The 13,922-nt window shown below is 49.4% G+C and overlaps 5 protein-coding genes across 5 annotated transcripts; 3 read left to right on the top strand and 2 right to left on the bottom strand.

The window, feature by feature from the left end:
- N7457_002564 (uncharacterized protein) lies at positions 1–3,502 on the top strand (the record flags this gene model as incomplete). The annotated part of the gene is made up of 5 exons (XM_057173610.1): positions 1–330; positions 386–431; positions 488–1,247; positions 1,315–1,588; positions 2,024–3,502. 5 exons carry the CDS (start codon positions 1–3, stop codon positions 3,500–3,502), a joined length of 2,889 nt encoding a protein of 962 aa, XP_057033761.1.
- A 566-nt stretch (positions 3,503–4,068) lies between these two features.
- On the bottom strand, positions 4,069–4,678 carry N7457_002565 (nascent polypeptide-associated complex subunit family protein; the record flags this gene model as incomplete). Its single annotated transcript, XM_057173611.1, has 3 exons — positions 4,069–4,304; positions 4,376–4,548; positions 4,599–4,678. 3 exons carry the CDS (start codon positions 4,676–4,678, stop codon positions 4,069–4,071), a joined length of 489 nt encoding a protein of 162 aa, XP_057033762.1.
- Positions 4,679–5,803: 1,125 nt separating this feature from the next.
- N7457_002566 (NAD-dependent epimerase/dehydratase family protein) lies at positions 5,804–8,116 on the bottom strand (the record flags this gene model as incomplete). Its single annotated transcript, XM_057173612.1, has 3 exons — positions 5,804–6,790; positions 6,999–7,873; positions 7,933–8,116. The coding sequence occupies 3 exons, from the start codon at positions 8,114–8,116 to the stop codon at positions 5,804–5,806; spliced, it is 2,046 nt and encodes a 681-aa protein (XP_057033763.1).
- Positions 8,117–9,274: 1,158 nt separating this feature from the next.
- On the top strand, positions 9,275–11,047 carry N7457_002567 (uncharacterized protein; the record flags this gene model as incomplete). Its single annotated transcript, XM_057173613.1, has 4 exons — positions 9,275–9,756; positions 9,823–10,139; positions 10,491–10,827; positions 10,936–11,047. 4 exons carry the CDS (start codon positions 9,275–9,277, stop codon positions 11,045–11,047), a joined length of 1,248 nt encoding a protein of 415 aa, XP_057033764.1.
- A 1,966-nt stretch (positions 11,048–13,013) lies between these two features.
- Positions 13,014–13,783, top strand: N7457_002568 (uncharacterized protein; the record flags this gene model as incomplete). Its single annotated transcript, XM_057173614.1, has 2 exons — positions 13,014–13,055; positions 13,118–13,783. The coding sequence occupies 2 exons, from the start codon at positions 13,014–13,016 to the stop codon at positions 13,781–13,783; spliced, it is 708 nt and encodes a 235-aa protein (XP_057033765.1).
- Between the last annotated feature and the right edge of the window lie 139 nt (positions 13,784–13,922).

Genomic DNA, 13,922 nt, shown 5'->3' on the forward strand with positions numbered 1-13,922 from the left:
ATGCTTTCTAGTCGATCTTTATTGAAGGTGCCGATACTCCTGTTGGTTGTTGCCTTCGGTCTCATCAGTTATCGGGCTGTTTTCGCGGTTCCGGCCCAAACCATCGCACTGTTCCCCGAAGTACAATCGGCAACTCCTCATGTTGGGACCTGGAGAACATGGTTCCATCCAGATCAGTCCAGATCAAATGTTCCAAAGCAGACGTTGGTAAAAGAATGGAATATTCTTAATCATCTCGGAGGTATTGGTCCCTGGATTGAGAACATCGGTGGAGAACCAGCTTCAAATCTAGCACCCCCAACGGGATGCTCAGTTGATCAGGTGCATCTGGTATGTTGTATTATATCTCAGTACCCTTATATCGCTAATTTTATCTACAACCTAGCTATCGCGCCATGGGGAACGATATCCCACATCTTCAGCTGGAGGGAGTACGTTAATCCACCAAACTCATCTGATCTTAGTCTAATGATGTTTCCAATAACAGGGCATCTCCAGTTTTTAAAGAGGGTTCACGACACAGGCTTACCACTCAATGGCTCACTTGCATTTTTAAATGATTGGAGCTATATCACCAACAATCCTGACCGAGACTTCGGGCAATTGACCAACACAGGCCCTTATTCTGGCACGCTGAATGCATTCACGACCGGTATCAGATTCAGAACACGCTATGGATATCTCATTCCCCAAGGTACTCAGACACGCCTATGGGCAAGTGACTCAGAACGTGTGATTGATACAGCTCGTCATTTTGCCTCGGGATTCTTTGGCCTAGACTGGGAGAAAACCGGAAAAGCCCAGTTGCAGATTATCCCCGAATCTTTTGAACGCGGCGCGGATACTTTGACACCAGGCGATACATGTTTGAAGTATCTTAATGACACTGTTCATGGTCATGACAATGGGTTAGAGATGCTCGCGCGTTTCCAGAAGACCTATATTCCTGCAATTGCAAAACGACTGATCCATGAGAACAACTTCGGTCTACTTGGACTCTCCAACAAGGAAGTTTACAGCATGCAGGAGATGTGCGGGTTCGAGACAATGGTTCGAGGAACTAGTCCATGGTGTGAAGTCTTTACTGAACAAGACTGGTATAACTTCGAGTACGCCCGTGATTTACGCCTATATTATCGTGCAGGGCCGGGCAATCCATACGCTGGTGCAATGGGATGGCTCTGGTTGAATGCAACGACAGCACTGCTTCGTGATGGGCCAAAGGCTGGAAGCATGTTTTTCAGTTTGTAAGCAAAACATATTATCTGGATACTCCTCCCATGCGAAGAAGGTCGTTGCTAATTGGATATCCAGTGTGCATGATGGAGACATAGCTCCATTTCTCACAGCATTGGGCGTCTTTGCCGGAGACAAGGGGCATCTTCCCGTGACCCACATTGCAGCAAATCGAGACTGGCAGATGTCGCATGTTCTGCCTATGGGCGCAAGGATCACGCTCGAGCGGCTGTCTTGTCTAAAATACGATGAGCCGCATTTGCGGATCAATATCAATGATCGGATCATAACATTGCCATTTTGCAAGTCAGGTCCCGGAGGTTCTTGTCCTCTCAGTCGGTTTGTCGAATATGTTCGTCAACGAAGGGAGGAATTGGGTGACTTTGCAGAACAGTGTGGATTGGAAGGGCATACGGGGCATATCTCATTTCTACATCAAGATTGACCGTGGTGCAGCAACTGATGGATGAAACTGATATATATTTCGTGATCGAAGATAGTCTTGATACCCATCGATGAAGATATTGAACCCCCAGTTCTCAAACTAGAATGAAAACACAAGTAGGACCTTGACTGATTAACATAACTATATTTTTCTTATTTACTCAAGTGAATGTCCGATGAAATGCACGAGAAGAAACAGACGAGATGGGGTTTTAAGATATGGACCCACGTGACCGTATCCCGGCGAACCAGTGTTTACCAAAAGTTTTGGTTCCTCGATACCTGATGGCTTGACAAACTTATCCTTTGTGCATTCACCACCCCAAAATCTCTGTCTTTGAAGACTGTTATCGCTCTCAATTTCTCACATCTCTCGACTTCACATTTACCTAATACCTTGACGGCATCCCATCTGCCGTCATGGAATATCACTCCGTCCCACCAGAGGAGCGCGCCAGAGATGAAGATGGCAACCTCCTCCCTTGGGGTTATGTTTACAAAGAGTATGTCTTGGATCTTCAACGCCTCGCCTCATATTACTGACCAGTTATCTCTCAGTGAATCTCGTAATCCTCGACGACCACCAGAAGAATCAGGACCCTTCGGCAAGAGAAGAAATGCTCGATATGATAATGCCCGCTCACGAACACGGACTGGAACACCAGCAAAGCGCGAGAATCCCAATGTCGCCGAATTCGGACGGCTTTTCTCACAACAGCAGGAGGAGGAGAAAACACAAGGCTTGCCCAAGTCATCATCGTCATCCAGTCTTGACAACCCACGAAAGCAAACAGAGAAGGTCGCCACTGAGTGCATACTTTATGGATACAAAAGCAAGGACACCGAATGGAAGGTCATCGATAAATACGAGCGCATCTCTCAGGGCATGATCTGCGAAGACTACCCTCGGAGCGACCCGAATTTAGCGAGCCAATACACGCAGCTATTAAGCGGAGGCGACGTTGTCATCCGGAATCTGTCCGCCGATGCGAACCGCAAATCCAAGCGCTACGCTGGTGGCTATCACTGGATCAAAATCACCTACGATTCGACTCAAGCCGCAGACCGCGCCTGCTTCTACTCGCCACAGGAAATCGATGGACACATGGTCTTCTGCGAGTTGTACAACGGCCATGGCCCAGCCGAAGACACTCCCATCCCAGCAGACTCTTCTGCAAACAGTCGCATTCGCAACAAAGCGCCGCGCACCTTGACCACCTCACACTCGACTGCGTTCCTCTCCCATTCCAGCAAAGATCAGGAGCGTATGACATTGCCTCGCTCTTTCGCCATGAACAACCTCACTACCGTCCCGGATGTACCAGAGGACGAAAGGCATTCAGTTGAATCCTCGACAGTCGCTGGAACCGCCGACGATACTATTACATCAACAGCAACTTCGATGACTGCAACCGCCACACCCTCATTCCAGCAGAGCACTGTGAACACAACTTCCTCTTTCTCAACTTGGACAACGGGCGCTTCGTCCAATACCGATCACACATCAGTCCACCAACGCCGAGCCCCTACCTACGGCGAACCCCTTCCGGACAGCGAGTTCATGACGCACATTCCGACCGTCCGCCGCACCAAGCTGCGCCCCATGCTCGAGGCCCTCCCCCCACGGCTAACCATGACCGAGCGCGTCCTTCGCTCGATCCCCGTTCTGAGCTGGTTCACCGGCGATATTGTGGGCGAAGGCCCATTGCTCCGGGAAGATGGCACATTCGATTCCGAAAAATCCGGCCTTTACTGGAGGTTCTGGTATGCTTTCGATTATTTCTTAAAAACGGATATGTGTGGGTTGAAGGAGGATAGTTGAGGCGACATAAAGGCCAGCAAGAACATTGAAATGGAGTCTTTTTATTCCCTACAACCTGGGTGATTCGCTAAATTTGCGACGTCCTGCGTGCGACCAACCTAAAACTGCAAATTGTGACGGAACTTGAGGATCTAGGCCCCAAGAACGTATCCGCACCGCGCAAGACATGAAGTTCATAGCTGTGTGCTACAATGCTTTTGGACTTCGATTGTTGGATGATATGTACGATAGCTGCATATGATGCAGACATAATGAATTGTTTTGTCGAGAGACTAGACACTGATTCCAGACACCGTAGAACGATATCAAGTGCATCATTCATACTTTCCATCTCGCACAACAAGTATTCATATACGAATTCCACCGAGCTGTGTCCCTCTTTCTCAAGAGGCTCAAGAGCCTCACCAAAACCCCACAAAACAGCCTTGCAACTCAGCACACGCTGTCGAAATAATCATACCAGCAGAAAGAGAAGCAAAGGAATCAACAAAAAACAACTCTCAACAGGAGCTTAAATTTCATTGATCATAGACGAAAAGTTTTTAACTCGATTTAGGTTCGCGTATTTATTCCTTGGTCTCGAAGTTCTCGCCCTCGACGAGCTCGGGGATATCATCCTCCTCATCATCCTTCTTATCGCCCTGCTGCTTCTGCATGTTCTGGTAGCTCTCGGCGAGCTTGCGCAGGGAAGCGAGGGAGTCGGGGCCGAGCTGGTTGAGGATGTTGGGGACGAGCTCGGTGAGCTCCTTCTCCTCACCGTTACCGTAGAGGGCGAAGGTGTTGGAGGGGACAGCACCGTGGACTGGGATGGTTAGTTTCTTTGTCTTCCCTTGGATATTCGCAGTCGGGATGAAACTGGCGTTTGCTACTTACCACGGGGGTTGGCGAAGTGGATGACGTTGCCGTCCTCCTTGAACATGTTGACCTCCTCGATGCCCTGGATGGGCTGGACGTTCAGCTTCTTGAGAGCGGCCTGGAGCTTCTTGTCATCGGCGCCGGAGTTGCGGACGACCTTCTTGACCTTGCGGCGGGGGGTACCCTTGCCACTGTGACGTTGTTAGTTTGGGATCTTGGACGGTGGGGGGTTTCGTGAAACGAGTTGTGTGGATTTGTGGATGTGGAGGGGTAGGTGATTTTGGGACGGGATCGGGAAAGATTCGAGTGCGAGGGTTTCATGGACAAGGCCGAGAGTCAGGCTGGATTTCCTGAGCCATGCGATATCAATCTTGGGGTTCGAAATATTGCATCTAGCGCCAGTCGCATAATATCGAAATATCGAAGTATCGAAAAATCCAGTCTCTGACTATCGGCCGTGTGCGAATCCGGATAATCGCAGTTCGAAAATTCATTTCCCTTGAGAATCGAGAGGTCGGGATGAAAACACGTTGAAAATACATGATACATACCCTGTCGAGGAAAATCATGTTAGCTATGAAATCCGCACATTCCTAAGATACTATATGCACGTATAGGGACAGGAAATTGGGATGATTTGAGATGTGACCACCGGAGCTCCATGGGCCAATTCCACAGAATTGTAGCTCCACGTCATTGCCCCGATCGTCTCTGAAGTCCAAAAATCCTCGCAAAGAGAGAAAAACGTACCGATGCGCACGCTCGCCTGCATTCTAGCCAACTTTGCTTGATCCATGATGAAGTCGGGAGGGGTGATCGCCTGGCGCGGGATTAGCCGGTAATTCAAGGTGGAAAGGGCGAGTATAAGTCAAGAATTCCAAGGGGATTATTGAAGAGAATTCCAATTCCTTGAAAGTCCGAGCTGATTGCGTACCGTTAAAAAAGGGTTGGGGGGAAGATGGTAGGAGGGAAGGTGGGCGGAATGATGATGCATCCCCAAGAGTTTTGTGTGGGGAGTTTGTCAAACTTCGCTAATGCGCCGATTTGCTGAACGGGCCAGCTCGACGACGTCTAGATTTCTACGCTTTTTCTCTATTGGGACTGCATTCTCAACTCTTCTATCTGGTTTGTCCTGGATGGCGATTTTGGCCATTCCCCAGGGCCAGGGATTCGATTGTGGGATATTGATGCTCGGCTAAACCCTAATCGGGCCGAGTAGAAACGGTGGTGGCAGAGACGTTCTATACTTCAACATGGAACTCGAAAATAGGTGAAATTGCCCAGGGATTTCAATGGTCTCGTCACGTCTGTGTCTATGGAAGGGGCAGATGTGCCCAGAACGACCTTGGAACCCAGATCCCCAAAGCGGCAATGTGTGGAACAGTTTGATTTCCACTACCAGCTCCCTAGCTACGGAGGGGTTATACCATCAGTCGGTATAACAAGCTACTCATTTTCAATCTGCTCCAGCTTCTTCTCCCACTGACTAAAATATTTCCTCCAAGGATGCTGCTCCGCAAACCCCAGCATCTTCTTAATTTTCGCATTCGAAAACGGCGCCTCAAACTCCTCCATTTCCCGCGTAATAGGCGTCTCCGGGAACTGCGACTTCAAAAACTCCGCCGTAGGACTCAAATTGGTAATATGATCATTAGTAGCATTGAACACCTGGAACCCTAGCCCGTCAGTCTTCAACGCCGCCACACACATCCCACCCAGATCCCGCGCATCGATATACGACCACCCATGCACCTTCCACAGCGCCGGCTCATGGACATAGCTATAGAAGATATCCCCATCGTACTCATGGGGCTCGATCACACGCCCAATGCGCAAGCTGTAGATATCCGCCCCGAAGCGAGCCGCGAAGCCGCGCGCGATGCGCTCGTTGCAGAGCTTCGCGATCGCGTACGTGTCGGTCGGGTTGACGTCGAGGTCTTCGTGGATTGGGAACGAGGGGAAATTCGCATCGCCTTGAGCGAAGGATACCCCGTACACGGTTATGCTGCTGGCGATCACGATTTTGCGGATCCCGAGCTTGCAGGCGGCTTCGATGATGTGGTAGGTGCCTTGGGTGTTGGAGCGGAAGGTCTCGTTGTCCGGGACGAGCATGTTGCGTGCGTACCCGGCGAGGTGGATTACGGCGTCTGGGCGTGGCGGGAGGCCTTCTGGGAAGGGCTCGCAGAGTTGCCATTGGCCGGACAGGGCGTTGAAGACTTGGCCGCTGTCGGCGAGGTCGGTTTTCAGGGTGTAAACGTCAGGATGGTCCATGGGACTTAGGTCTAGGTTCAGGATGGTGTGTCCGGCGTTGAGGAGCTCGGAGATGACGAATTGGCCTGCTTTGCCGGAGCCGCCAGTTACGATGATGCGGGCCATGATGGTGAGAGTGACAAGCCACAGGATGGGATTAGACCTCCTGCTCGTGGGAAGTTTCTACTTGAACAACGTACAAGTACACGTTATTCAAGAGCTGGGGTAGTATGACCGAGATCGAAATCATCATGATGCCATTTGCCTCCATGCCCTCGGCATCTTGCAGGCGAGTGGCAGCGAGTATGTCAAAGAATATACATTGAATAAACGAAAATATAGATAGCAAGCTAAATCGCTAGAGGACAATCCAGACATATCATGCCTTTACATGCTTGTCCATGTTTGGTTTGGAAACTTGGTTATCAGTCCAATCCCAGAGTCTCCGAGCCAACTGCGCATTCTGAACAACCGCAGTACCACCACTGTGGTATCCAATGGGAGTATAGTAAGCGCCGTTAACAAGATTTTCCCTTTGCGTGCCAGCCGCCCAAAGAGAATTGAGAGCTCCACTAGCGCAACCCCGGAAGAACAGAGAACCAACGGCTGTGACGCCGTGCTTCATGACCGAGCTCAGGTCCTTGGTGTGTTCATAGAGCCCGCTGTTCACCGCACCGGGATGCACAGACACAGACAAGATATCGGGGTGACGGCGGGCGAGCTCGGACGCAAAGAGAATGTTAGCCTGCTTAGAAGCGCCGTAGCGAGTCCAAGTACTACCGGCCAACAAACCAGGGGTAGATGTCATCTCTTCGAAAGTAGAGGGACCAACAGCGTGAGCTGCCGACCCAACAGTCACGACCCTGATATCAGGGATCTCGTCCTTAGCGCGCTGCATATCAATGGTCTGCTGCAGCGTAGGCAGAAGCAACTTTGCAAGCAGGAAGTGTCCGATGTGATTTGTGCCGAACTGGATCTCGAAACCCTCCTCCGTTGTGGTAGGCGGGTTGCCCATCGTGCCTGCATTAAGAATCAGGATATCCAGGCGATCGCTATCGCGCTGGAATTGCTGAGCGGCGGCGCGGATAGATTTGAAGGAGGAGAGATCGAGAGGAAGGAAGCGGATATCGGTTTGGACGGGGAGCTCAGCTTTTAGTAACCCGATAGTCAGGCGCGCTTTGCTCTCGGTCCGGGCGGCCATGTAAATGCGCGACGGGTTATGCTTGGCAAGCTGGAGGATGGTCTCTTTGCCTATACCGGTATTGCCTACATCAATCGCAGTGTCAGTCCTCTGGAACCTGTGTCAAGAGAAAGGTGAGAGTTACCTCCTGTCACAAGGATGACCTTGCCATCCAGGTCGCGAATGTCGCGCTCCGGCTGGAACGATTTCCCCGCGAAGCCGAAGGTGGCCTCATTTAGCGTCGGACCGAAACTCGACAGTGCTTCGCGAGGATGACGCAAGCTGTAGGTCGCGAAGCCGCTGGTAGCTATAATGTCACGGAGATCCATTGTTGAGCTTAGATGTAGTGGGGATAGTTGAATAGGAGATGAGGTTGGAATAGGTAATAATCAACCCGGAGCTTGAGGAAGAAGGTACATTGAAGCCATAGCCATCAAGGACCTAGGCAGCTACTCCGTATACGTACTAAGGTTGATTTCCTTGCTCGGGGGGTTTTCCTTATATATCTTAGCTGTCGCCGCTTTTATGAGGGCGTTCAGGGCTCCGTAGATTTCAGTCTGGCCTCATACTCGCCACGTGATACACCAGGTCCAGTGAGCGCTTAGTGAGCATTCATTGCTTCCAAGGCTCTGATTGGACGTTACGCCTTGACCATACCTAAAGGAGCCCTTTGCCCCACAATGTTTATTTTGCCTTTTTGATCCTTAACTTTCACCTCCTATTTCTAGACACCATCTTCTAGTTGCGGGTTGGCAGGGTCTACCTCTGATCCCTTTGGCATGGAATACGAATTTTCTGCTAACCCTTGCTCAGCCCTCTGCTCGATGAGCAGGTGAAAGTAGTTTGCCGGAAAATTCCCGGGGAAGCTAGGAAATGCACATGGTTTGGGGGTTTCTTAGCTCAGGGGATCTCAAAGTCGTGGACCTCGAAAAAAAGATAGTCGCTAGGCCAAACATCATGCGTTAGCTTAGCTATAACAACAAAATGTGACCCTTGTTCTTTTTTTTTCATCTGTATATCGAAAACAGCAAGCAGGAACAGGCTCTAGCGACAATGTCGAAGCGGGCGTTTACTCAGTCTAATTTAGCTCGCATGCTGCGCCTGATTTGAGGGTTCTGGCTCGGGTCGATCCGATTCTTAAGCGCTAACCCTATCCCATACAACACACAGGGCCTACGCGTTGCTCAACCGGGCTGCCCGCGACTATACAATAACAGTAATAGATTGGCGCCAACCACGAATCCGGATGTAGACTCGCTATCAGGCATACAAACGTCCAAATTCCCGTTTTGATTGTCCCGATTGGTAAGTTCCCACCGCTAGGTAAGTACTTTTGTTGCCAGGTGTAGAACTGACAAGTACTCGGTACGGGATACGAGAAGGTACTTCTATTTACATGTACCTATCTTGCTTCCCTGCTCCTTCCCTGCCCCCTTTCTCTATTCACTTCGCATTCATTCAGATTTCTCTTATACACATCCTGCTAGATGTTACGGTCTCTCATGGCTCTCGTTGCCAATTCCAGACGAGTACCAGGGATGGACCCCGCCTTGTCTCTTGTGCAGGCCCTGACGGATGAAGAAATACAGCAGTACCAAGCTAATGCTACGACCCCGGGTGCTTCGAGCATCATTGAATTTGTTACAATAATCGATGAAAGCAAATCCAAGACGACCATGAGATGCATGGGGTCTCGATTATGCACATTCTTGGATAAGACGCAGCAGTTCGTTGGCGTCGCCGATACTTTTGTCAGCTCTAATCCTACAATCGTCACTCTGGTGTGGGGGAGTGTAAAGATGGCCATCTTAACGGCGAACAAAGTGGCTTCTTATTTCGAAAGAGTCACTGGCCTGATTATGTCGATTGGCAAGCTTTGTCCAAGTTATGAAAAGTTCGGTGGTCTCTGCCCGGGATGCATAGAGCTCCAAAATGAGCTGTGCGACTTATATGCGATTATTATTCGCATGTATATTAAGATCATCGAGGTCTCGTGAAGAAAGACTGCCATGCAGATGATATCATCGATTTTTAGTCCTTTCGATAGCGACTTTAGGTCTTTTCTTGAGCTTTTGGAAAAATCAGAGCAAAATGTCGCCCGCCAGATACAACTTGCTTCACAAAAAGCCAATCAGGACGCAATCGAATTGCAGAAGTTTGATAGCAAAAAGAACGCGCGATTCTGTCTCGACTTCTACAGGGCGAACAAGAAACACTATGACGAAGCGAATGAGTGGCGTATTGCTAAGTTGGAAAGAGATTCCGTGAGATTGCGGTCCCGCATTCGGAAGAATCTCTCTTCAACCGATCACTTAACACCATGGAAACAGGCGATTCAAGAGCGAGCTCCAGGTACGTCGGAGTGGTTGTGCCAAGGCGATACCTTCGGTCAATGGAAATGAAGCACCGAAAATACCATTTTTTGGTGCTCAGGTACAATAGGAGTCGGCAAGACAGTCCTTACGTCCAATGTGGTTTCTCAGCTACATAGATCACGCAAGGCCAATGACATTATATCTTACCACTTCTGTTGCACTGACAACAAAGCCACATTGTCAGCAAGGAATATCATGGGAAGCTTGGCTTATCAATTACTAGGGAGTCAAATTGCGAGGTACCAGTTTGATGATCTTCAAGTCCTACATGAAAGAACCCAGGGCCTCGACACGACGGAAGTGACTGAGGTATTGCTATCTTGCTTAGAATCTGGCAAGGTTATCTGTCTCATTATCGATGGGCTAGACGAGTGTGACGAGAAAGAATGCGATCAAGTTACCCTGAGTCTCACGCGCCTTCGCCAATGCGACACTTGCACCATGAAAATCTTCATCGCAAGCCGGCCCGATATCGAAGAACGGCTTTTTAGTGCGGGAAACCCACGATATAAGATCTCGGTAACTGAAGAAATGGTCAAACCCGACATGAAAATCTACATCGAAGCAATGCTGAGTCGCATGTTGGAACAAGGGAAGCTGAAGCTGAGAGATGAGAGGCTCATAGCCACAATATCACAAGCTTTACGGGATGGAGCGGATGGAATGTAAGTGCAAAAACGTGCCAATTACTGGAAATCCTTCAATTTCGCTTTAGAAAGTTTCACAATTTTCTCGCTCTATATTCTGTTGCTCATTGTCTATCCTATATACAGGATTCTGTGGACCCGTCTCTTTATTGAAGAGCTCTGCGCACACGGAAGTGATAATAAGATTTCCGAAGCCTTAACTCAACTGCCTCGGAGTCTCGCTGAGCTTTATGATTAGAGGATTCGTCGTGTGATGAGCAAACCAAATGTCGAGAAAGTGAACGACATGCTGCAATTTTGTGCTTTCTTAGAACGACCATTAACGCTTCTCGAATACGAAGACCTTCTTGGCATTCAACCTGAGCAAGAATCCCATGAACCTGGTAACTGCCCTACTGATATGATGCAAGTCATCAGCGACTGTTGCGGGCTGGCTTTTGTCGACGAAGAAGACAGCACAGTGCATTATGTTCACCATAGTGTGGGGGAGCATCTTTTGGCAAGCAATGGCCAATTTTCCGGCATAATTGACGTGGCAGATATTGATCATCGTCTTGGAAAACTCTGCCTTACATAACTCGATTTTACTAATTTCAAATGTCAGCCAGCAAAAGTACGAGAGTGCCTCAATACCCCTATTCAACATTCAAAACTCGGTATCCTCCCTCTTATTAGCACTGGGAGACGAGTAACCTTGGAAATCCTGTCTCGTGGTCGATACCTAAGACATCTACGGTCTGCTGAGGTAGAAGGACAGACCAACGAAATAATCGAAGTCTCAAAAACACCAAGATCAGAGCATGAGCGCCAGAGGAGTTATCCATTTCTTCTCTATGCGTAGACCTATTGGGTGGACCATGTGCGGGAATTGAACCTCCCAACTGGTAGCAAGATTTGGCGATTATTCTGTCAATGTGTCGAGGGAGCGATATACCGGCGAGGAGACCATGGGATGGAGATCAGGAAACCGACAATCAATACGACGTAAGAAGGTCAGAATGGTTATCAACACACCAAAACCGGGCCCTGCTCTGGTACTACGCAATACATCAACCTCCGACTAGTGGTGAAGATTTGAACTCCTATACATGGGTTTAGACAGAGTAGCTTTTACACAATTCACAGTATCTCGTGGCTTAACCTCCGGCCTGATAGCTCATTCTTCAAATGAACCAACAGAAAGGTCTGTCGCACCTTCTGTGACAGGGCTCCTCGGCACATCAGCAAGTCCGGTACCTAGGACCTAGGGCCTTCACGCCCTATAAAACATCTAGCGATGATGGCCCTGATACTACCTCTGATAAAGGCTTGGCCCCAATAACAGACATAACCTCATAAGACATAAGGTCATCAACGAAGATGGAATCGCAGCCCTAATCGAGAGGCTCATGGATGTTCCAGATGGGGATCCGATGGTGATTAGTAAGCCATACTGACAAAGCAGGTGCGTGGATCCACAAACAGGGGCGTGCTCAGATCTACTCAGCAAAAAGCGGCCAGGTCTGAGCACCAAAACGGAAAGGGAGAAGATGTACTTAATCAACGTGAATATAGCCTGTTTTGCAGTTCTGCCTCTTCTGCCTGTTTTGCCGAGAGTGTCACTCCCATTTTGCATGTGAGTCAGATGTGAAGTCCAAAGAAGCATCCCAAGGTTGTCATTTCGTCTGAGAGTATCGGCATTTCTTCCTGGGCTGCATGAAGCTATCTACCTAGGTACTGCAGAAATATGGAGTACAGAAGTCCTTTCTCCTATTTCTTAGCATTCCACACGGAGTACATGTGCTTCTTATATACGGAGTATTATTGCCAGATGTACATCATGTACACCGTACGGAGTGTACAGGCACCTTGAACAATTAGAATAGCCTCCGCTATATCAAACCCATTAATCTCTCACATCAGACCAGATCCAATCTCTAAACTCCGACGCCAAGCTAGCCCTGCGAGCCCCGCCTTATGCAGACAGTAGTGTTGATCCCCTGCCTTGGATTGTCTATTCTCAACTCAGAATAATTTCTCCCGTACCCCTGAAGTGTCCCGTGAAGACCCCGGTGTTTCCTTTCTTCATCCCCGCATTGCGCCCGCGATACAAACCCGCGGTCTATTGGGAGCTTTCTTTCACCACACCTGCATCTAATCCTTTGATGCTGATCCAAACCCTGAACTCTCTATAAGCATCGAAAAAAAAGAGTCCAATCACCAAAATGCGCTTTCTCTGTCTCCATGGCGGCGGCACAAACCGCGAAGTATGTAGTTCCCCCTCGGATCAATGCCGTCAACACCACCAAACATACAAACTGACGAACAGATCTTCGAAATCCAAACCGGAGGTCTACGCCAACAGCTAGAAAAGCATGGCCACCGTTTCGAATTCATGAATGGCAAGATGAGCGCCAAAGTCGAAGAGGGTAAGATCGCTATCTACATCCACGACCCCGCCGACATCAACCCCGCTAACGTACACCGCAACACAGAACTCGAGGGCGTAGTAGATGGCCCCTTCTACAACCATTACAGTCGAGGCGCCTATCCAGCATCCAGCGTTCTCGACGCATTCGATCACACCCAGCGCTTTATCGCGGAACATGGGCCCTTCGATGCGGTGATGGGCTTCTCACAAGGCGCTGCGCTCGCGGCTTCACTTATAATCCATCACAACAGAACGCGCCCGGCTGAGCCGCCGCTGTTCCGCGCGGCGGTGTTCATCTGCGGCGCAGCGCCGTGGGAGAGCTCCGGACAGCAGCAGATTGAGCCGAAGCCAGATACGTATCCGATTGCGATCCCGACGGCGAATATCGTTGGGAAGGCGGATCCGTTGTTCCCAGAGAGTCAGAAGCTTTATGAGCTCTGTGAGCCTGCGAAAGCGGCGTACTATGATCATGGGTCTAAGCATATGGTTCCTTTTGACATGAAGAATACCGAGGAGATGACGAGGGCGATTCAAGAGACTGTTGCGAAGGCGATTAGAGGTTGATGGGTGGCTGAATGGGGCTGAAAGGATGGGCCAGTTCCTAGGGTTCTATCTCTCTATCTGACGTTTGTGCATATTGGTATCTTTGAATTGCATTGATATGAACATCGAAAATGAACCCGGGTTGAGAACGCTACTCTTG

Source organism: Penicillium paradoxum (genome assembly GCF_028828445.1).
Source record: "Penicillium paradoxum strain IBT 22861 chromosome Unknown utg000003l_segment0_segment0, whole genome shotgun sequence".
Classification (NCBI taxonomy): Eukaryota; Fungi; Ascomycota; class Eurotiomycetes; order Eurotiales; family Aspergillaceae; genus Penicillium; species Penicillium paradoxum.